At 50.4% G+C, this 23,725-nt stretch overlaps 1 protein-coding gene across 1 annotated transcript in view; it reads right to left on the bottom strand.

Moving 5' to 3' along the window:
* PAX5 (paired box 5) overlaps positions 1–23,725 on the bottom strand; it is a 178,972-nt gene that overhangs the window by 116,225 nt on the left and 39,022 nt on the right. The window contains exon 6 of the mRNA XM_007127531.1: positions 4,769–4,944. Coding sequence (XP_007127593.1) covers positions 4,769–4,944 — 176 coding nt within the window. The remainder of the gene's footprint in view (positions 1–4,768; positions 4,945–23,725) is intronic.

The raw sequence follows: 23,725 nt of genomic DNA, 5'->3' as shown, positions 1-23,725 counted from the left end.
CTTCTCCCGGTTTAACCTTCCGTGACCTTTGAACTTCCTGGGAGGTCAGCAGCACGTCCCCCTTCCCCAGCTGTCTTTCTGTCTCTGGCCCGATGGGAGGGAGGGCCCTGGGCCTGTTCCATTTTGCGTCCGTATTGATCTGTTGGCAGCAATGGGCTGGATAATTAGCCAGGAATTAGGGTTTCTATTACAGCCAGGAGGCTGCTCCAGCTGATTTATCACCTGAATAATTTACTGTGATTGAAAGGAAATTAAAATGAACTCCATTTGACAACTGTGAGCTTTTATGGGCTTTAGTGAAGGCTCAAAAGCCAGATTAATAGCCTAGTGTTGGTTAATAGTCTGCCGAGAGTAAATACGGCAGGCTGTGCTTGGTGGCGGCCTTCCTGGTGGCCAGAGGAGGGACCAGCTCCTGCCAGGAGCTCAGCACCCACCACAGCGTCAATGAGACTTTTACTGAAACAGATGCCACTGTTCGAAACACACACACACGTACCACCCACCGTTGTTTCTTTTTTTTTTTTTTTCTCTTCTCCTCCAAGGTGATTTTTACTCACTCCACATGCAGGGAAAACAGAATTGCTTTTTCAATAACCATTTTGAAAAGGAAGTGTTTCATTGCCCCAGGAGTGTGTGTATATTAACCCCTTCCACCCAGGGACAAGGGTTTACTAAGTTCCCACATAAAAGGGAGAAGCCTGGGACTTCCCTGGTGGCACAGTGGTTAAGAATCCGCCTGCCAATGCAGGGGACATGGGTTCAAGCCCTGGTCCGGGAAGATCCCACATGCTGTGGAGCAACTAAGCCCGTGCGCCACAACTACTGAGCCTGTACTCTAGAGCCTGCGTGTCACAACTACGGAAGCCCATGAGCCTAGAGCCCGTGCTCCGCAACAAGAGAAGCCACTGCAGTGAGAAGCCCGCACACAGCAACGAAGAGTAGCCCTCGCTCGCTGCAACTAGAAAAAGCCCGAGCACAGCAATGAAGACCCAACGTAGCCAATAAATAAATAAATTTATTTTTAAAAGGGAGAAGCCTGGGCCCACCCACCCAGGGCAGATCTTGGCAGGAAAAGCAGCCAGGTGAGGGCGGGCTCTGAGCTTGTGGAAGTGACAGGCGGGACTCCAGCCTGGCCCTGAAGAGGAATGTTCTTCCCTTGGGCAGTTAGGGGTGGGTGATTAAGGAGGGCTTGACCACCCAAGCCTATGGCAAGAATCTGAGGGTTCTACAATGACCAGTGGACTCTAGCTGCAAAAGGCCAGTTCTGAAAACCAGCCAGTCAGAAAACTGGCCCCTAGAATTGTTTGGGGACATGGAGGCCCATGTAACCATCTTGCACAAGATGGACAAAAGATCTTGAGGTCAGATTCCAGCTCTGCATCCTCGACAAGTCCCCTTTGGGCCTGAAAATGGAGTGAACAGTCTGGAAAAAAATGTTCCAATCTGTAAAATGGAGCTCACAAATCTTGCTTAACCTGCGTAGCAGGCGTTTACATGGAGAGTCCGATGAGAGGATGGATGTGAAAGACCTTAGAAAACTGTAGAGGATCACACATAGGTGGGGAGGATCACTGCCGCTATTGTTAGGCTATTGCTGTGCTGTTGTTGTCACCATCACAATTACTACTGTCCCAGATATGGCAACGGAGGTCCAGAGAAAAAGTGACTTGCCCCGCCGGGCAGAAGCCGGTCTCAAGTCAAACTCCCCCACCTCCAAAGCCGGCACACGATCTTTCTTCCCCACAAACTGCCACTAGACCATGGATACCAGATGTTCACAAATGGAAGAGCGGTCAGTATCAGCAGACAGAGCTCTGGGCCCCCTCCTGGCACCGCCGCCATGCACTCTGGGCTCACAGGCAAGGCCGCCAGCGGACACGAGGGGCTCAAGGAACCCGTACCCTTGACGCATCCCTTACCAGCCTGTGGCCCCTTGCTCGGCCGACATTTGTCCAAAGTGACTGGGAGTGGGGAGCAAGGGTATGTCATTCATAGTCCAGTGCCTGCGTGTGTGCCCGGCAGCCCCGTGGCCTCACCTCCCATCTCTCCTCATTACGCCCCATTACGGGGAGGTGAAGCAGATTAACCAGAAGGCACCGAGTCAGTCATTATCCTATCGGCAGGCCCTGCCTCAGAACCCACACGGTCAGACAGGCCCTCAGCGTGTCCGCCTCATTCTGAAGGACACTGCATGGCCAGACTGCTAGAAACAGAGTTTGTGATTCAGGTCTCCTCCCCTGAGGCCCGTCTCTACAAGGGCCTAATGACCTGTCCCCTAATGTCGCTCCTCCATGACTTCCTCCCTGTGCTTCTAGCAGAGGCAACATCTCCATTCATCAGGGTCCACAGAACCTTCTCCCTCACCTTGCAGGTTCTGAATCCATGTCATACTGCCCCTGTGTGGCTGGAGGCTGAGCTGATGCCTGATTCATCCTGCCCTCCCTGCCCTGGGTGCCGGCACTGTGCCAGGCTCACAGCCAGCATGTAAGAAATACGTGGGATAAATGAGCATCTGAGCATCTGAGCAAGTGAGTGAATGGATACCTGGATGGACTCCTGTCACATACGAAGCCCTATAGTCTGCCCAGGCTTCCAGGGCATTCCACACTGGATGAACTATGATTAGACTCTGAGTTTCCATGAGAATCACATGAAACACAGGGAAACACAATCCCTAACACCTAATGTCTGAATTAAGTAAATAAGGGCTTAATAGAAATGTCACAGGTTTTGTGCAGAGGTATGGCCCTCGCTTGCTGGGTGACCTCAGACAAACCCTATCCTTTCTCCGGGCCTCTAGAAAATGAGGGGGTTGATAGCTTGCTTCTTTAGTCCCTGCTGGCTCTAAAATTCTATAATATTGTCAAAGGTTTGCAGGTAACTTTTCTCCCAGATTCTGGAGGGAAATGTAGGCCTCATCCAAGGAAGGTTCCGGGTTGAGTTTCTTTTCTTTCTCCTCCTGGGTCAGATGGAATGTGGCTTCGGCCATCTCTCCGAAGGGCTCTGAGTGGGAGAGGCTGCCTGTGATGGAAACAGACTCCCTGAAGCCCAGGAACTAGAGCATGTGAGATCAGCTCTTACCAGCACACATGACTATGTCATTCCCAGAGGAGGTGTCACTCGACTTGCAGGAGAAAGACTGAAATCCTGAGCACAGTCTACGAGACCAGGCCCAACTCCCCAGAATCTCCTCCCACCCTCCCCAGCCCATTCCCTGAAGCCCAGCCACACTTTCTTTCCATTCCTCACTCCTGCCACACTCCCCCTGACCTCAGAGTCTTTGCACTCGCTATTCCCTCTGCCAGGCACGTTCTCCCCACCACATCCCTTCGGGGCTCAGCATAAGCCATTGTGGCCTCCAGGCTGGCTCAGCATCTGCTTTTTACCTTTAGAGCACCTCAGACATCCCCTCCTCAGTGCCTAGTGCATCTGTAATCCGTGACCCTTTGAGTAATCCTTCTTTATTGAGATTCTTCTACACATCTGTAGGCTCCCTGAGGGCAGGTCCAAGCCTGTCTTGTTCACTCACGTACCTAGTGACTGGCTCCGTGCCTTGCACATAATAAACACTCATCAGTGTTAAGTGAACACATGACTTGCTGGGTGGCCTTAGACAAGTCTCTTTGCCTCTCTGGGCCTCAGTTTCCCCATCTGAAAACAAAGTAGCTAGATGGTCTGTGAGAGCCCTCATAGGAACTGCACAGAGACAGCCAGACTATCATAGGATGGTGGTCCCTGAGGCCTTGCTCACTCCTCCCCGTCCAAGGTCCCCTCCAGTACCTATTCTCTCCACAGGAGCCTGTGCTGCAGCCTATACTGTTTTGAGTGGCTCTTTGGGAAAACTTCAGAAGCATCATCTAATTAGCCTGTAGAGGAAACTCAGCAGGCCAGTCCTCCCCACCAGGACCAGCCAGCAAGTGCTGGGGAAAGTTACTACTCACAGGCCTCTGTGACTCACCCACCAGGTGGGAGCTCTCGGCAGGCAGGAGCCAAGTCTGAGCCGCCCGTGCCTGCGAGGTATACAGCCCAAAGCCTGTCACAGACAGGGCACCAGGAAACAGTCTCCTGAATCGAATCTGGTACTGGGGGGACCTTATCCAGGCCCCAAGAGCCTCTCACTGGGCAGAGCCTTTCTGATGCCATCTCTGCAGGCACAGGCAGTGACTGCTTCTCGGCCCAGGTTAGAGCAGGGAGCTGCTCAGCAAGGGATCATCCTGCTTCCTTCCCTCTCTTGCAAATGACCCAGCTGTGAGTTTGTCCAATGAGACACTTCCTTATTTCCAGACTCTTGGATTCAGTTCTAAAAGCATGACAGGACAATGTGACGAGAAGGCTGACAGTAGGGGACACACCAGTGTCATCATAACCTGGTTTATGGCCAGATGGTGCTTACATATTTCCACCTGCACCCTGCCTGACAGGATAATGACCCAAGACCACCTCAAGTGGCCCAGAAGATCATTACACCACCCTGTGCAAAGAGCCCTGGGAAAAGACACCACCCCACAGCAATGGCAGAGGAGCCAGACACGGTACAACCCCCCGCCGGCCAGAGAGAGGAGGCACCAGGGCAAACAATTGCAGAAGCCCCAGACACATCCTCCAGACCTCGTGGGATGCTGCCACTGGCCAGGTTTGGCGGAGTACGAGAAGCCCGGCTCTGAGTAGAAGCTGGCACTCTCACCCACTCCCCGCTGAATGCCTTTGGGTGGGTCACCCAGGCCTGCATGCGGGTGGCAGGTGTGGAGGCAGCGAGTCGGGGGCATACCTGCTCGGGCTTGATGGGCTCTGCGGTGGTGAAGATGTCCGAGTAGTGCTGCCTCTCAAACACGCGGTCCAGCACCTCCAGCTGCTGCTGCGTGAACAGGTCTCCCCGCATCTGCTTCCGGAGGAAATCTCTGCCCGTCAGTGAGTGACCGTTCGGCACAGGAGACTCCTGAATACCTTTGATGAGCATGAGAGAGGAGGGGTGAGTGCAGGTCACTCAAGCTGCTGGGGAAGACATGTCAGACCCTGGATTGGGAAGAGGGCCTGAGAGACCCATAAGCCCAGCTCCTCCCCTGATGAGAGAGGAAACAGGGGCTCAGACGGCGGCGGGGGGGGTCTTTGGCCAAGGTTGCCCTGCTGGTTAGGCCAGAGCCAGCTTCCCACAGTCACAGGCCGGGCCCTGCATGAAGCATGCGTCACTGTATCTAATCCTCACAATGAACCCTATGTAGATGGCATTATTTCCCCCATTTTGCAGATAAGAAAATTAAGGCCTAGAGAGATTAACTGATTTGCCTGAGGACTGGAGCTCGGGTTGACTCAGAGGCTTAACTACCAGGTGCCACCGCCTCTCCTGCTCTGAAGATTCCCTTGGAGGTATAGTTTTGTCCCAGAGCTGACGCCCTTCCCCGGGACAACTGCCACCGTATCATGTGACCAACCAACAAAACACTGTGTTAGGAAGGCTGTAAGGAAACAGATGCTCTCACACAATTCTGATGGGAGTCTACTGGTCACACACCTGTGATGGACAATTTGATAAAATCTATCAAGATCACAAATGCAAGTTCTCTTTGACAGAGCAATTGTACCTCTGGGAAATTGTTTTACAGTTAGACTTACACATATGGGAAGTAATACATATGCAAGGTTCTAGTAGCAAAAGACTGGAAACAACCCAAGAGTTTATTTGTAGGAGCTGGTTAAATAAGTTATGGTATGCTCACACAGTAGAATACTGTATGGCAACAAAAAGGAAAGACGATTCCATCTGTGAATTGATATGGAAAGATCTTCAAGATTCATCATTAAATGAAAAATAAATAAACAAGATGCAGCACAGCATGTATAATATACTACGTTTTGGGCTTCCCTGGTGGTGCAGTGGTTAAGAATCTGCCTGCCAATGCAGGAGACATGGATTCGAGCCCTGGTCCCAGAAGATCCCACATGCCGTGGAGCAACTAAGCTCATGTGCCACAACTACTGAACCTGTGCTCTAGAGTCTGCGAGCTACAACTACTGAGCCCGTGTGCTGCAACTACTGAAGCCCGTGCGCCCTAGAGCCTGTGCTCCGCAACAAGAGAAGCCATGGCAATGAGAAGGCCATGCACCGCAACGAAGAGTAGGCCCCGCTCACCACAACTAGAGAAAGCCCGCGCGCAGCAATGAAGACCCAACGCAGCCAAAAATAAGTAAATAAAATAAATAAATTTATCAAAAAAATATATACGTTTTGTGTAAAAAAGGAAGAAAATAAGACTTTACACACATTGTGTGTGTGTGTATGTGTATACACACACACACATATATGGCTCTGGAAGGCAGCATGAGAAACATTTAGAGTGGTTACCCATTCAGGGAGGTAGGAGCTAAATGGATGGAGGCAAAGGGGAGGGAGACTTTTCAAAGCATGCTTGTTTTGTTTTGTTTCGTTATAGAACTTTAAATGTATTGCCTATTCAACAAAAGGTAAATTACTAAGAAAGCACAGGATTAAGTACTCTATGGGTTCTGTATTGTTAGCTCTTCACCGTGATGATGCCTACATTTCAAAGAAAATACTACGAATTATCAATTAAAAATTAAATGGTTGAAATATCTTTCATGAGCTTTGGGCTTGAACCATTCAAAATGAGAGAAAACAAGGAGGATGAAAGATTCCTGTGAGGAAATGGCCTGCGGGGCCATCATTCCCCAGGGCCCTCTGGGACGAGTTGCTCGTGCGGGGCTGCCCAGAGACATTGCTGGAAGCCAGGCCCAGAGGTGAGGACTGCCTTTGCCATTGGGAAGCCCCCGTGGGAAACCAGAGTGTGTCAGAACTCTCCCGGGCAGGTGCCCTTACCCAAGGCCTTGCCCAATCCCCCTCCCACCCCCCACCCCGCCAGTCCACTGCCGCCCTAGACTTCATCCATCATGTCAAAACCCCACCCATGTGAGGAAGGAAGCCGAACCAAGGAGCTTGAAGCAGTGGGATACTGTGTCCCTGAGACACTGCCCCAGGTTGGTGTTTCCCCAGCTGTCCTACCCAGGGCAACTACAATACAGGCTCTGACATTTGAACAAAGACACCAGCTTGGGGCTTCCCTGGTGGCGCAGTGGTTGAGAGTCCGCCTGCCGATGCAGGGGACACAGGTTCGTGCCCCGGTCCGGGAAGATCCCACATGCCGCGGAGCAGCTAGGCCCGTGAGCCATGGCCGCTGAGCCTGCGCGTCCGGAGCCTGTGCTCGGCAACGGGAGAGGCCGCGATGGTGAGAGGCCCGTGTACCGTTAAAAAAAAAAAAAAAGACACCAGCTTTGGGTGTTCACATGAGTGCTGGCCTTTCAGAGTCCCCCGTGGTGGCTGACAGCTCAGAGCACCCCAGCATCCTCAACAGGAAGGGCCTTTAGAGGTGGCTTAGGACGCCCCTGAGAAAATGGATCCCAGATCAATTTTGACCCAAGAGGATACCTAAGCTTGGCTGTAGACTGAATGACCAGACACCCCAACGTGTGGGCCAAGGAGGAAGCAGGTCTCTCTGATTGATGTCCCCCAGTCTAAAGCCTGAGGCCCTCCTCTGGAAGTCTGTGACACTGGCCTTCCACGAGACAGGTCCCTGCTCCTGCCCACGGGACATCATCCTCAGAGACCCCTCTTTCGTCATGGCCTATATCCATGGGGATCATTCCCACAAGGGCACCAAGACTAGCAGGATGTGGGAGCTCACGGCCCAGCCTGTGTCTGCCCAGCAGTGTTCTCCCATTGGCTGGCATCCACCAAGTAGCCCATGTGTGCACAGGTACACACACACACACACACACACACACACACACACACACACTCACACACGGGAAGGAGGCTCAGCTGGCTCCTCCTCAGCTATTGCTTTGGCCAATCATCCTGCCCCAGTCACTCCTGCCAAAGCTTGACCTTGGCCTGGGTCCCCAGTGCTCCCACTGAGTCTCTCCCTGTCAGAGAGACCACGTCCACTTTTAGGAGACTTTTCCCTGTCCACCAACTTCACTTATAGTCCCCAGCCCCCATCCTACCAGCCAGACCCTATTAAAGGCTCCTTCCTATCTGCCAGCTCCTGACATCTCCTGCCAAGGCTTCTTCCTGCTGAGCCCCCTTGGGCAGTGCCCGCCTCTTCCCTCCCACTCAGGCTGCCCCCTCAGACACTGCACATCTCTGCCCCTGGAGGAGGCCTCTCCCTGGCAGCCAGCCGGTCCTCCTGCTGATGTTCTCTCCCATGGGCTTCACAGGCTGGGCTCTGTGCACAGCTCTGAGCTCTGGAAAGGCAGAGCTGCACCTCCACTGAGGAAGCTCTGAGGAGCTGGCTTGGCTGAGGGCTCCTGTGGGCAAGATCACTGTCTGGTCACCAGGGAGACCCTGGCACAGAGTTAAGGCTCAGGGTACATGCTGACTCAAGTGCATGCACTGGGGGTCCTTGGAGGACCAGCACCGCCCCAGGACACCACACATCCTTCAGCACAGGCGGCCGCGCTGGGGCCTGCTCTGAGTCTCCCAGAAGGAAGGCTCACCGCGTCCCACTCTGGCCTTCTGACCGTCAGCCACAGCACCATGGGCGGAGCCCGGGAGAGTGTCCAGGCTGTCTTGGTGACCCAGAGACTCGGAATGGAGGACTGTGAGCTGGGAAGAGGCACCTCTTCAGGCATTCAGCCCAATCCTGACCCCTCTGACTGCTCCCGCCTGCCAGCACCTGCACCTGCTTTCTCTCCTCGGGAAGGAGGTGAAGTCTACCTGCCACTTTGCACAGAAAGTCTGTCATTTCCTTAAGAAGGCCTGGGGCACTCCTAAATATACAATCATTTATTCATTCATTTAACAGATATTGATAAAGAGTTTACTCTGTACCAGGTAATATTTTAAAAAAACAAAACAAAAAACAGAGGATACACTGATGACCAAGACAGGTCCCTCTTTGCAAAATAGAAAGGGCAGCCCACTTTAGTCAAGTGCTCACACAAACAGATATGATTACAAACTGTGATAAGTAGGAAAAGTGCCTAGAAATATATTCACATGGCCATGTGTAATGACCACACGGGGAGGAGTCAGAGAAGTCGCCCAAAGCGGAGTCATGCTCGAACTGAGAGCAGAGGACCAGATGTCAGCAGGGCAAAGTGGGGGATGGGATGGAGGGGGTGTGCCAGGCAGAGGAGATGAAAGGGACAGAGGGAGTGGGAGGAAGAGACCCCAGGAGACTCTGGAGAGGCAGGCGGGGGTCCGGTCAGGCAGCCACAGAGGCCACAATAGCCACGGAGGTCATCTGAGCCTCGCTGGGGGGAGGGGTAGCCACGGAAGGGGGCTGGGGAGGCAATCGCCCTCCACGTTTCTCAGTCCCAGGGCCTGAAATGCTAGTTCCTGTAGATCAGGCTGTGCTTTCTAAACCCTGCTCCCAAGGTCTGGAAAGACTAGGAACTGGCAAGATGAATTTTACATTTGTGCACATTTGAAGGAGACGCCTGGAGTCAGCCTGTCAGCCACAGGTGATCCACAGAGCCCATATGGAAGGTAAATCACTCCTCATTGGCATGGGCCCTGTTGCCAGGACAAACACTAATCATGCACACGCATGCCGCCTCCTCCAGGGTGTCTTCCTTCATGCCTCAGTCACTGCGCCACCTGACCACCTTCTCCCTCATCTTAGGAATCAAGCCCCTGGGCCCTTCACTCTCACATAGCACTATTAGCTACCCTGGGGAGAAACACTACAATTAATTCACCTCTGTCTCCTCCACAGAGAACATCTGTGGAATAAACAAACAAATTAGTAATACCACCTTCACTCCGCAGGTCTGGCCTGTAAATGTCACAGTCCCTCCATTTGACCCATTCATTCATTCGTTTGTTCGTTCTTCTCTCAACCAACCTTAGAGGGCAGGCGCTGGGCATAGAGTGATGAGCAAAAGCTGGCCCAGCCCTGTCCTCATGGAGATACATCCAGTGGAAGAGGCAAATGTTAACTGAAAAATAATCAGACCAGTAAAGGTGCAAGTGTCAACCAAGACAAATATTCTGACAAAAAGGCTCATGGTTCTCCAAGGCCAGGGACACGGCTGACCCATCTCTGGGTACCGCCGACAGTGCGTGAGCATGAGCCAAACAGATTACATGCAAAGAGACGGCTACAAAAGTGAACACCAGAAAATCACGCCCTGCACAAGGACAGGTCTGAACCTCCAGGCCTCCAATGGACGCTTCCATAGCGTTTCTCATCCACAAAGGTGCTGCCTCACTTCAATGGAGAATGTGATCTTGGAGACAGGCTCCAGAAGCACTCGGACCCATTGTATTCCAGGGAGAAAAATCTGAACTCACAATGTGAATGGTATGCTTAAATATATGGACAGACATGGGCAAAGTACAAAGGTATACAGGGGGCATGGTATCTTTAAATCTTTTTTTCTACTCCAAATCAAATAATATGTAATAGACCCAGTGCTGGGCTTAGTCAACCATGGCTCGTAGAATTAACATTCTGGAAGCTAGCTTCAGGGGAGCAAGGGGCAGGAAGCTCCATCTCGGGGAGCAGAGAAATGCTGGCTTTAAATTTCAGGTTAAACCAATGTTATTCACAACCTGGCTTTGAAGCTAAAAGCTTTACACAATCGGGTCTGGTCACGCAAAGAGGGAGGAAGCAAGATAGCCTCAGATTCCCATCTGTCAAGAGAAATCTGTCTCCTGTGTGTCTTAAAAGATCATAAACCCATTGCGTTTTCTTCAGAGCACAGCAGATTCAGGGGTTTTGCATTTTTCTTGGAGGGTTCTGGTTTGTTTCTTTAAAAATCATCATGTACTTTATGTCTGCAGATGCTCCCTGGGAAGAAAGAAAATAAAAACAAACAGGAATCTCCATAATTCCTTCTGGCATCATGGCCTTTGGGATGCAGCCCCAGCTGGAGGCTCCAGAGCCCAGGAAAGGAGGTTGGAGCTACTGGGTCAGTCTCTGGCCTTTCTCAGAGTCCCATTTCCCTGCAGAGCCCAGCCTAAGCCAGAGCCCTGACACAGCCTCCTTTATCCTCACAGTTGCTCCTCAGCATGGCAGGGCAGTGGCAGGGCCCAGTGGGAAAAGGGTTGGGAGCCAGCAGACCTGGGTTCTAGCCCCAGCTCTGCCCTTACTTGCTATGTGAGCCCAGACAGGTTCCTCTCCCTCTCTGGGCCTCACATGCCCCATCAATAAACTAAGGAGGCTGAGTCAGTAGTTTCTAACCATTTTCTCCTCCAAAAGCCACCGAGATTTTGTCTACTAAATAGTATTAAATGAGCATTAACCTATTTTTCCATTTTGGTTGTTTGTGCAGTCTTTGTAGGGGACACCCCCCAATATTCATTCTACCCCTAAATGATGGCCAAATCTACCCAGGAGATCCCATTCTCTTTGCTAATACTTACTTTAAGAATGGACATGTGAGGAGAGGGGGCCCTTGGAGGGGGCTTCTAGGAGAAAGTCAGAGACAGGAGAAATCTTTTTTTCTTCACTGGGCTGCATATACCCTTAATCTTTCTGAAATTGTGAAAATAACTCCCGTGCCCCACCCTTACCCCAGGCTCTGCGGTCTTCTCCGGGTCTGGCTGGCAGTGCTCCAAGGAGGCTGACTTCCAGCCAGTTTGCTGCTTCTGGACTCTGGCACCCACCATGCTCACAGCCCTGCCTCCCCCATTGAAGACAGGGACAGAGCCAGGTCTTGGTGGGTCATCTGCCACAGGAGTCTAGAGCCAGGGAGGTTGGGAACATTGAACTGGTGTGACCTGGGGCATTTCCAGCTAGGGTCAGGTGAGTCCAGGGAGCTTGGGGTTGGTCTTCCCAGATGGCTGCCATGGCTAATTCTTAAAGCAATCCATAAAGCAGAGACCAACCAAATTCAGACCATGCTAACTTGCAGCTTTAAGAAATTGTTTCTGATGCAATGGAAGCTTGCTGAGGGCAGTAGTGGCTCCAGAATTTTCTCCATAGGAGGTGATAGGCATGACTATGGGTTACAAAAGGGGGGGTGAGGGTAGACAGGGTACTTGTTCTGGGGCTACATCAGCAAAATGCCCTGCATACCACTGAAAGTGAGAGAGCATCATCTGTCCCTAGCTAAGAATACAGGGGTAGTGACAGAGGTGATGGGGAACACAGGCTCTCCAAGCCCCACGATCTCCCACTGGATAGAACACTGCTCCATGCCAGGGCTGAGCCAAGTTATTTTCGCATCCTTAAATTTCATTGATCCTCAGAACATCTGGGTGAGGTGTGTATTCTTACCCCATTTTACACATGAGAAAACTGAGGCTCAGAGAGGATAAGTAACTGAGATCACTCAGGTGGGACTTGGACCTCAGTCTCTTGTCTGCAGGTCCAGTGCTCTCTCCACTTCCCTTTACTCCTCAGGTCAGCTACTATGACTAAAGCCCTCTGTTTCCTCATCTGTAAACTGGGAACAATGGTAAGCAGGACCATCTCTAGGGCTTTTATAAGGATTAAATGAGATAATTCCTGTGACACACTTAGCACAAAGTTAGTGTCCAAACACCGTAAGCTATTGTCATCATCATTTACATCAGGAAAACCCTTCCAAGGCTGTCCCATGACAAAGCCCAAGCCTCCCAGGCCTCCATGACCTGCCCCTCCAGTCAAGGTCACCCCTCTTGTCACCCCCCAACACCATCCCAGTAAGCTACTCCTCATTCCCCAAGTGTCCCTGATGCCACTGTTCATTCCGTTCCCTCTGCTGACTCATCTTTTACCCCACCCATCAAAGGCTCAGCCTCTCTGAAGCACAAGGCTCAATTAATCACCTTATCTTCTAGGTCTCCTCAGCAAGTTGCATGGGCTACCACTATTATCCTGGATTTCACTCCTCACAACCCACCCTGTGAGGTCCATCCTCTTGGAATCCCCATTTTATTGCTGAGGAAAGTGGAAGAGATAATAAGTAACTTGTTCAAGGTCACAGCAAGGTCACATGGCAGAGCACTTGCACACCTTTTAACACGTCTTTAAGAGTCAAGCTGAGCACCATGATGGATGTGATACAGCTTACTAGGGAGGTTCAAATCCTCACTCTGTCTCTTACAAGCCTACGATATTTGAGAAACTTCTTTAACCTCTCTAATCCTCAGTTTTCTCATCCATAAAATGGAACAATACATAATGATACGTGGGATCAATGAAAGAATTGAATGAGGATATATGTAAAATGCTTAGCATAGTACCTGGCACGTAGTTAGTACTCAATAAACCTGAGCTGTTTCTAGGATTATCCCAGTCATACCTCGTTTTATTGAGCTTTGCAGATAATTGCATTTTTTACAAATTGAAGGTTTGTGGCAACCCTGCATCAACAAGTCTATTGGTGCCATTTTCCAACAGCATTTGTTCGCTTCATGTCTCTGTGTCACATTTTGGTCATCCTTGTGATCGTTCAAACCCTCTACCAGCAAAAAGATTATGACTCACTGAAGGCTTAGATGATGGTGAGCATTTTTAGCAATAAAGCATTTTTTAATTAAGGTACATGCATCATTTTTAGAAATAGTGCTATTGCAGACTTAATAGACTACAGTATAGGGTAAACATAACTTTTATATGCACTGGGAAGCCAAAAAATGTGTATGACTCCATTTATTGCGATAGTTGATCTACTGGGGTGGTGTGGAACCAAATCCGAAATTTCTCCAAGGTATGCCTGTACTTCCTCCCTTCCCTGCTAAGAGTATAAGCTCTCTGAGGACAAAGCCCATGTCTGGCTCACCTCAAGCAAGGGAGATGCTAATCAATGTTTGTTGACTGAATGAGTGAACTGGGAAGACGTGAGGGGTTGCAGGTCCGAATGGTTCAGGGGAACTCAGTAATAGGATAGTGTCTGGCATCATCAGAGAACTCCGGAGAAAACCTTTGGAAGTGACCTCCATTATATCAGTGATCCCGGAGGAGAAAGAGTGAACCAACTAAGAGTTTATGTTCTACGTTCTAAGAAAGAGCTGAGGCAATTCACAAAATTTGAAACAAGAGGATGATAAACTACCAAAATTCAGTTGAGCGCTAAGCTTCCTGGTGACACACACCAAAAGGAGAACACAGCAAGTCTCATTAATTCTTCTACACAAACTAATTCACAGAGCTTCTCTTCTCTGCATGGTGTCTTGAATGATTAGGGTAACTCAGAGATGACTAACAACACAGAGGTGGGTCCTGGAGGAGGAGACATCAGAGCCAGACCTCAGATAAGGGGAAGGGACAAGGTGCTGGGATAAGGGGATAGGATTCCAGGCCCAGACAACTAACTTCAGTCAGCAACATTTCTAGGGCATCTATGTGAGCCAGGCCCTGCGCTGGGGATCAGGGTGGCAGGGCTGGAAAGGTCCCACGGCAGCCCAGAACCAAACTCGATGTTCCGGGTGATTTTATAAATGCCATCCTAAACCGGGGCAGCACGCTGAGGAAAATCAGAGCGGCATGGAGGAAAATTCCATTGGAACGACCATTATTCAGCCATTAGTTTCACTCAATCTTTCTTCTCGGGAAGGAAAATGCAAAATTGTAAAATTGCCAAATACGTTCAGGTTCGACCAGAGTGAATCTGATTGTGCCGTGTGTTACCCAATGAGTCATAGGTTGTCAGTGAGGGAAAGACCCCAAAGGACTGATGATTCCACGCTCAGAAACGGCAAAGGGATTTGTCTGGGGCCGGAAGGCAGGTCCAAGGTGAGCTGAGCCTAGGAACACATGAGGCCCCTGATTCCTGTTCCAAGCCTCATGGATCCATTCATTCCTGAGAAGCATGCACCAAACTCCTGCTGAGTGTTTGGCCCTGCACTTGGCACCTGAGCTAGAGAGGTAAGCTCTAACCCCTGTCTTCAAGTGGGGGACACAGACAAGTGAAAAGTTCCAACACAGTACGGTAAGCTGCCCCGAGAGCCAAAGGCAGAAGCAAGCCTGAGAAGCAGAGGCAGCCGTGGGAACAAAACGGTAGTAGCCACTCCTTATACAGAGCTTGCTCTATGCCAGGCACTATTCCAAGCAACTTATCTGTTTAATCCTCACAACAACCCAGTGATGTCAAATCTGTTATTGCCCCATCCCATTTTACAGATGAGGAAACTGAGGCACAGGGAGCACAGGGAGCACCTTGCCCAAGGTCACACAGCTAAGAGATGGACGAGCTGGGATCCAAACCCAAGCAGTCTGGCTCCAGAGTCTGCTCCCACCCCTACACTAAACCACTCTACTTAATCCAGACTGGGAGCAGGGGTGATCCAGAAAAGCCCTCTGGAAAAGATGAAGCCCAAGTCTTAGGGATGAGTAGGAAGGAGTTAGCCAAAGAAAAGGGGCAGGCAAGAAGTGCATTCCAACCAGAGGGCACAGCACATGCAAAGGTCTGGAGGCACAAAAAAGCCTGGTACACCAGGGAATGGCTATAATTCAGTAGGTTTAGAGGGCAGGAACTGGGGAAAGGGGAGGGAGTAAAGTGTGCAAGGCTCTTTCCTCCCCATTTAGCGGCCTGGTACTATTATCTATTATCCAGAGCCTAATATATACTCTGATGTACAAACAGTACAAATACAGTATTGAAGCTCCCATGGTGTTGGTATGAAGAGATGGGATTTCTTTGTGCTCAAATGAATCAAGATGACCTCAAAGAATAGGCAGGAAGGAAGTAATACCTTATGCATTTCCACAGGACAAGTCTGTTCTCTCTAATCCGTACTGTCCAAGTCCATTACCTCGTACAGTAGTACCTAATTACTCCACCTTACAGAGAGATATGCACACTAATTAGGAAGGATGTTAACCACCATAGTGAAAATATTCCAAAGCAAATGAAATATTACTAAGAGCAAAAGGGTGATTTGTTTCTGTGAATTGTGCTCTCAAATGAGATCAAAGAATGCTAAAGGCTTCATTTTAATTATACCTAGAAGGACTTCTCAGGCATGCATCCCTTTTTCGGCTTTCATGCACACAGCAGTCTGTCCCCATCCCCCACTGTGCAGAAATAAATAAATAAAAGGGCTTAAAATCATATTTACTCTGATATCTTTGCATTACCCCCATTTGAGTTTTTAAATTACTGTCTTTATTGTTTTCCGAGGACAATATAACTAAAAAGAAGGTTCATATTTTGAAGTGTATCTATCTGATCATTGCACAAATGTTTTCGGGAGAAATCACTATATTTCTCCAAGATGGGTATGGGTTTTGTCATAGATCAAAGTGAGAGGGAGGAAAAAAAGATAAATCATCAGAGATCCAAAAATACTTTTCATTTGGAGAAGATATCAGGCCATTTCGATGGGGCTGATGGAGTCCCTGTTCTGTCTCCATTACCCAAGGCAGGCAGCCCCAGCCAGGAGCCAACTACCGAGATTATATTCCCCATAAGATGGTCCCCAATATATATATATATATATATATATATATATATATATATATATATATATATATATATGATCTTCAACCTCTATTGATTGACCAATTTCACAAGCAAAGACTGGTGAAATGAAGCTGAAATGAACATCATGCTTTAACTCATTGAACCTATCAGGCCTGAGTTAATCTCACTGTCCACTGTCTCTGATAGAATTCAATTGATCAATCATGTTTCGGTGATAGTACCATTTCACTGGCTTATTGCTTCTTCATTTCAGAGCTTGACCTGTTAGATATACTCGGACTGGCTTGACTCCTCTTGGATACACAGAGATCAGCCTCTGTCTGCTAATGTGTGTCATCTCCTGTCCCAGCTGAAAAGAACTCAAGAGGCTTTTGTGTAAATCTGTGGTGTGTTTTTCCACCAGACATACACACATGAGTGGTGGATTTATGATGGCATGGAATTGAAAAAGCACAAATTATAAGAGAGGCTCTTTATTCTGCACGGAAGCACCATCATTCCCTTTTACATAGCTAAACTGATGTGCTTGGGCTCTGTACTCAGCGGGGGCATGTCCTTATATTGGCAGCTGTATGCGCCCAGACAGAGTAAGGCACATGTGGAAATGGTAACAACAATAACAATCGCCACTCCTCAAGTATACATTCACGCTGACCTTTCACATCCATCAGCTTCTCTGATTCTCACCATAACCTCTGGAGGTGGGCAAGAGATTATCATTCCCATTTACAGACAAGAAAATGGGCTCAGAGAAGGGGAAGCGGCTTGCCCAAGGTCACATAGCAGAGCTATCAGGCCAGTTGAGCCTGAGAGCCCTGGTATCTCAGCTCCCGAGTGCCTCTTACCCCACTGAGACCGACTTCCAGGCAATTTCAGAACTGTGGAGTCATTTTGGGTACACCACTCTGTTCCTGACTACCTGGACGAAGGAAACGTCCTCAAAATTCAGTTCAGAGAATTTTAGAGCTTACGATGGATTCTAAGATCAGCTGCAGCATCTTCTATAGCTTAGAAATTGAGACCCAGGGGGCCGTAAACAGTTTTCCAAAGTCACCAAGACACTCAGCATCCCAGTCAGGACTCAAACCTGGATCCCAGGCCCTCAGCCCAGGATTCTTCATGCTTTCTCTCAACACCTCCCCTGATTCACGCCAAGCCAATGAGCTCCTATCAACAGAGAACCTCATTCTCCACTCTCAACATGGCCCAGTGTGCTGCTTTGGTTCCTTCATGGCAGTTAATTTAATTTTCCTAACTGCAAGCTAAGATGTTGTGCTTTGGGAAATCAGGGCACAGGGGCTCCACCCAGCTGTCTGCCTGGGGGAGGAGGCTCTTGGAACCACAAAGCTGAGGCCAGCATGCAGGTCTCTGGAGGAGGCCAGGGCAACGACAGTTTGCAAATAAGCCTTGCATCTGCTTAGAGCTGGCAGAGTCTGCAAACACACTAATGGACTTTCCTCTGCCCACAGGGAGCTGGGGAGAAGCAATAAATAAAGTAGGCGCCTCTGGGGGGAGCCATTGCTGAGGCTAGAGATGGGGCTGAGATGAAGGGCTTGTTGAGGGTGGGGGAAGGGCTTCTGGACTCACACTGCATCATGCTGCGCCCCCTCCCCGTACACCTTCCAGTAGCCCCAGACCCTACCTCCCAGATCCCTCAGTCTGTATTCCAAATAGTCGGGCCCTTGTCTGATTATATCAATACACTTACAATTCAGTCCAGACACAGAACAGTTGTCGGGTAGAGGGGCTCATATGGCTGCTGTGGCCACAGAGTAGAGACCCTCTTGGAGGGGGATAAGACAAGGCCCAGAGGCCAGATGGAGGCCCTCACCCAGGAAAGAGCGCATGGCGGGAATGGCTACCCAGGTTCAGGGGCAGGTCCAGGAGAGGATGAAGAGGGAAAGTCTGCCAGAGTTAGAGACTCACTGGTGGTGGAGGACAGAATGCATCTCTGAACTTCCCTGTTAGACGTTCTGGGCTGCCACCCACTGATGCCCCATCTCACTGAGAGCAAAATCCACAGTGGGTCATGGCTTACAAGACCCTACTGTATCTGGGTCCCCTGGCCTGCAGCCCCACCTTCCTGACCTCCCCTCCTTCCACCCTCCTCCCACTTACTCTGCTCTGGCCACATCAGCCTCCTTGCTGTACCTCAATCATGCCAAGCACAACCCTGCTTCACTCAGACCTTGCCACGTGCTGTTCCCTCTCTCTGGAACATTCCTCCCCCAATATCTGTTTGGCTCCCTCCTCCTTCCCCTAGAGTCTCTGCTCAAATGGCATCTCATCATTATGACCACCCTCCACAAACCAGCATGTACCCCACCCGCGGCCCTGCATCATTCTCTTTCTCCTTACCCAGCTTTGTTGTCCTCCAGAGCACTTAACAACAACCTGTTTATTTACTCTCCCTCATTAGAATATCATTCATGAGGGAAGAGGTTTTGTCTGTCTCGTTCATTGCTGTGTCCCCAGCACCAAGAATAATGTCCAGCACATAGTAGGCACAAAATAAACACTTGTGGAATAAACAGGTAAAAGTGGATATTTCATTGAAAGTGAAAACAAAAACAAAAACAGGTACAAAGGAGAAAGCCACAGCCACTCCTTGGCAACCTCTCATTGTGAAGGAGTGCTCACTCCCTCCCTGGGGGCATCTGATGAAGCTCCTTTCCATGCTTGGCCTAGGGCTTGGGAGACAGAACTCCCTCAGGGAAAACAAAGGGGGCCACCAGGCCTTGACCATCACTGAGGCCAGTGCCCAGCTCTCAGTCAGGAGCCAGTGAATGGATGAATGACTCCCCAGGGGGGAGGCCCGGCCTTGGAAGAGTTTAAATGACAAAGATGGTAGTGTACCAGGTGCCAGCTCTGGCTCTGCCACTTGCCAGCTGTGTGACCTTACACAGCACATCTCATCTCATCTGTGCACTGGGGTCAATAAATCCTGCCAAGGCTGCAGCACTGGGTCAGAGCAAGCAAGCCAGGGGGACCACAAATTGAGACAGTAGCATCTGCACGGCAAACAACTCGGGTCAGCCGATGAGGACAGGGAGTGAGAACAGGAAAAGGGAAGCCATTTGCCTAATTAAAAAGGACAAGGTGTGTTCAGAGAGGAGCACCTGGCTAAGCTGCATCCCATGGTTCACGCATTCATTCGTCTTTTGCTGGTGCTCCGACCCCAAGCATAGCCCTGTAAGGGGAGCCCATTTCCTAGCAGGGGGAAGAAGCCTAGAGATGGAGTTAGGATTCAAGCATCGGAAAGTACCCTACGAGAGCACCGAAGAGCAGACAGTGGGCGCCAAGAGACAGAGTCTGTCTGGTGTTAGGGGTCAGGTAGAGGGTCAGGAAAGGCTTCCTGGAGGAAAAAGTTGGCATTTGAGCCAGGATTTGGACTTGGAGGCATGAGAGAGGAGGCAGAGGGTATCCCAGACAGAGATAAGATGTAGGTGGGGCTCTCACCAACTGTGGTTCCCTGGAAGCTTGGTACCCACGGAGGAGCCCCAGATGCATATCAGGCCATGTTTCTCTGTCTTCCCAGCACAGGGTCCTCCACACAAAATGCACAATATATGCAGATTTTGCTTCTTCACAGAGTCACAGAACTTCCCAAAGGAAGAGACCCCAAAGAGAAACTCATCTGTTGCAGTGGATCTCAACAAGGGTGATCAAATCAGAGGAGATTTCGGAAATCTGTGACTTACTGTTATTTGGGGAGGAGTTATGGCATTTAGTGGGCAGAGCCAGGGTGCTCCCCAGTCCAGGCCAGTGAAGGATCGCCCTGCATCCCACACATCTTTGGAATGATTCATCATACATTCAAGTTGGTGAAAACTCTCTTTATAAATATTTGAGCCATGAATCTAACACTATTTTACTTACATACACAAACTTGGTGTTTTAATTTACACTGAATTCTCCAGGAATACAACCATCACATAAATTGAGGGAAGATTATGCTTTGCTTTGGTTGCAATTTTATCAAGACATGTTCACAATTTCAGGAAATCAGTTTGCTTATGGCAACACCACCAGAGGTATTTGTATTGCCAGAAAACACAGCTGTCCACATTTGTAGCTGCCACATTCATGGTGATTCTACGCATAAGTGCAAGCAACTGACTACTTTATTATGTCTTCTGGTGTAATCAGGCCTGAGCATTTACATAATGAAATACATCATTTAATTATGATTCTATTTTTCTTTCGCCTTTTTGTTACAATTGGGGCATTATATTGATTTTTAAATCATGTGTATAGGTAGGTTATATTTTCTCTAAATTTCATTTTAGGATAGCAAAGGAAGCACTACAAAATACTGGTTTTAAAGAGGGGAGGATTTAAAAATTTTAATTTGACAGGACTTAAACTCACTGTATACGATTTCCAAGGCCCCTTTAGCTCTGCCACTATTGAGACTGTCACCCTAATCTGTCTTTCTGAAAAAGGGTATCTTTGGGGAGAGAAAGAGTTCTCCAGACCCCTTCTGAGGAACAGGAAGACAGGTGCCAAAATTAACTATAAAATAAATGTACTTCCTCAGGCATGAATAGTAAAAGCTTGTTCCTAAAAGACAACACTGGATTCCCCCTCTTCTTTTTAGCAACCCAATTCCAGATACAATAATCCAGCTAGGACAGAGCCAAGAAGGGACCCAGGTTCCACAACAGCTTCCCCCTCCTGCCGAGTCTTCTCTCAGCCATCTGCATCAAGGAAAAGAGCAAAAAGCCAGGGGAAGAAAAGACACCTTGACAAATCAGTGCTCCTGCTGCCCTGCAAACATGCAGAACGAGCTTTGGAGCTCGGAGAGCAAGGGAGGTGGGACTAAGACCGGGTGAGGTGTAAGCGCAGGGGAGGGATTGCAGGGGTGGGGGTGGGGGGGGTTACGTGCTACCTCTGCCATTAACAGAGTGATTAAGTGCACAGGCTCTGAAACCAGTCTGCTTGGGTCTGAATCCCAGCCCTGCAACTTACTAGCTGCATGACCCCAGACTGATCATTTAACCTCTCATCTTTTCCGTCTGCCAAAGGGAAACAGTAATAGTACCTACATTTCTTAAGGCTGGCGTTGTACACGGTGCCTGTCACACAGTGAGTGCTTCAGTCTCAACGTCAGCTGCACTGGTCACACTGCAAGACTGGGCTGGGAGCAGAGACCTGGGTCCTGCCTCCATCTCCCCTGTGGACGACTCACACTCGACTGGTCCTCAGAGACCATCAATTCCAATTCCCCCATTTTACAGACAAGGACACTGAGGCCCAGAGAGGGGGGAAAAAATGGACAGAGCTCACACAGCAAACTAGTGTTAGATTCCCAATCTAGACTCCTTCCACAACATCGTGCTGCTTCTTAAACACACTAAGCATCAGTTTGTACATTTCTGAATAAGAGTGGTTGTCACAGGGTGGCACCAAGGATCACTGAATGCAATGGCAGGGGGAAAGTCCTCAGAGAGCCCTTATGAAGCCTGTGCCAACTCAAGGAATTCAGGCCGTTACTCAGCACACAGTAGGCGCCTGACACATATTTATCACGCACATTGCACTATCTTCTCTCACTGGTAAGTTCCCCAAAGTCAAGGGCCTTTCATATCAGAGTATCTGACACATGGCTACTTCTCAGTAAATATTGGTTGAGTGAATGAATGAATGATAGTGTGCCTGAAAACAGAACTAGAAAGGGGGGTGGGGTGGGGGAAGAAAAAGGAACCCTTTGGTTCTCTAACTAGAGGGAAAGCAAGAGATTGAAAAGAAGAAAGAAATGCATACCGTTATCCACTCCTTCCACATCTGTGCTCTGTGCCAGTCCCCAAGCTGGGTGCTAAGGGAGCAACTAGGAGGAATCGGAGGTGGCCCCTGCCCTTGGAAGTCACCAACCGATGGGGGAGGCAGAAGAAGGCTGCAGGGACTCAGAGGTGGCCATGTGGCTAGCAGCCTTCTCTGTGGGGACAAGGAGGGCTTCCTGTGGGAGGTGCCACGCCACAAAGAATGGGGATACAGACAGGGGACAGAGATGGAAGGAAGGCCCTCTCTCCAGAGCAGAGGGCTCAGAGACAGCATCACCACATGTGATGGGCTGATATGCAGCCCTGAATTTGTCAAGCCATGCCCCGGGGGGCAGGGATGGCTTTGTGTCTTTTTCTACTTTTCCACTGGAGCAAAAGACAAAAAACTGATGTCAGGGCATCACTCAGCAAGACCAGAAGAACCCTTACACTCAGAAGCAGAGGGAAGAAGAGGCCGCAGGAACACCAGGAGGACGGGCCAGTCCAACAAGAGAGCAAGGAATTTATGAACCCCCAGCCCAATTCTGCACTGCGGAACAAGGCGAGAGGGGTGTGCATCATCCACCCCAGCACCTCCGTCCAAGGAGGCCCAGCAATCCGGCCTCTCCTCTGCCGGCTCCGGGGCGCACAGTGTCCCTCGGGCTCCTGACATTCGGTGGGCCGATCCCCCGCCGCCGGCACCCCTCGCCTCGGCGCGCTTCATCTGCTCCGCTGCCCAGCTCCCGGCTGCCGCCGCGCCCGCGCTCCCCGGGGCCCGGAAAGCTGGCATCCGTTGTTACCATAACAAACTCAATTGTTCTCAGCAGGGCCCCGGCAAATAAAGTCATTCATTACGGGCCTATCCCGGCCGCCGTGGGCTGCGCGGCAATCAGCGGGCCGCCCGCCGCCCCCTCGCGGGCCGAGACACGCGCCAACGCCGGTACCTGCCGGGGCCGGGCCCGCGGCGCCACGGCCGCTACGCTGTGCCCGCGGCCCCGCCGCCGCGGCCGTGCCGGCGGGGGGAGCGCCGGCCGCCGATTAGTTTTATCTCGGCACGTCAATTGACTTATACTGATTGGCTTCCTGCCGCCAAATGTCAATTAAATTGCAAATGCTTGGCGGAGGCAGGGCAGGCGGGCCGCCTCCTTGCCGAGGGCGCCGCGCTCTCCCTTTTTTTTGCGCCATGTTCTGACGCGGTTGGATTTCTTTCTCCTGCCACCCCGCGCAGCAAACCCCCTTGCCCTCCTGGAAGACAGTTGCCCTGCGTTCCCAGCCGATGGGGCGCCCCGAGGGCGGGGCGGAGGAGCGGCGTCTGGCCTTTGTCCTCTCCCCAGGGCCCTCGGCCTCTTGGAAGGGCTTTCTTTATTCGCTGGGTGGCACGGCGGAATCCCTGAAAATTCCCCAGAGAGCCTAGCAGGGGACTCCTGGTGCGACCTTGAGCATACCCCTTCCGCTCCACTCAGGCCCGGCTTTCTTCGCCGGCCAAGGGGGCTTGAAGGAGATGGCGGCTGGGGGCCTCTTTCTGGGTGTGCGGAGGGAGCACGGTCAGCAGAATCACAAACATTCACTGGGCGCCGACTCTGTGCCGGGTC

The sequence above is a fragment of the Physeter macrocephalus genome, chromosome 9 (assembly GCF_002837175.3).
Source record: "Physeter macrocephalus isolate SW-GA chromosome 9, ASM283717v5, whole genome shotgun sequence".
Classification (NCBI taxonomy): domain Eukaryota; kingdom Metazoa; phylum Chordata; class Mammalia; order Artiodactyla; family Physeteridae; genus Physeter; species Physeter macrocephalus.
The sequence above is the reverse complement of the archived record's forward strand: the minus strand, read 5'-3'. Positions and strand labels throughout refer to the sequence as shown.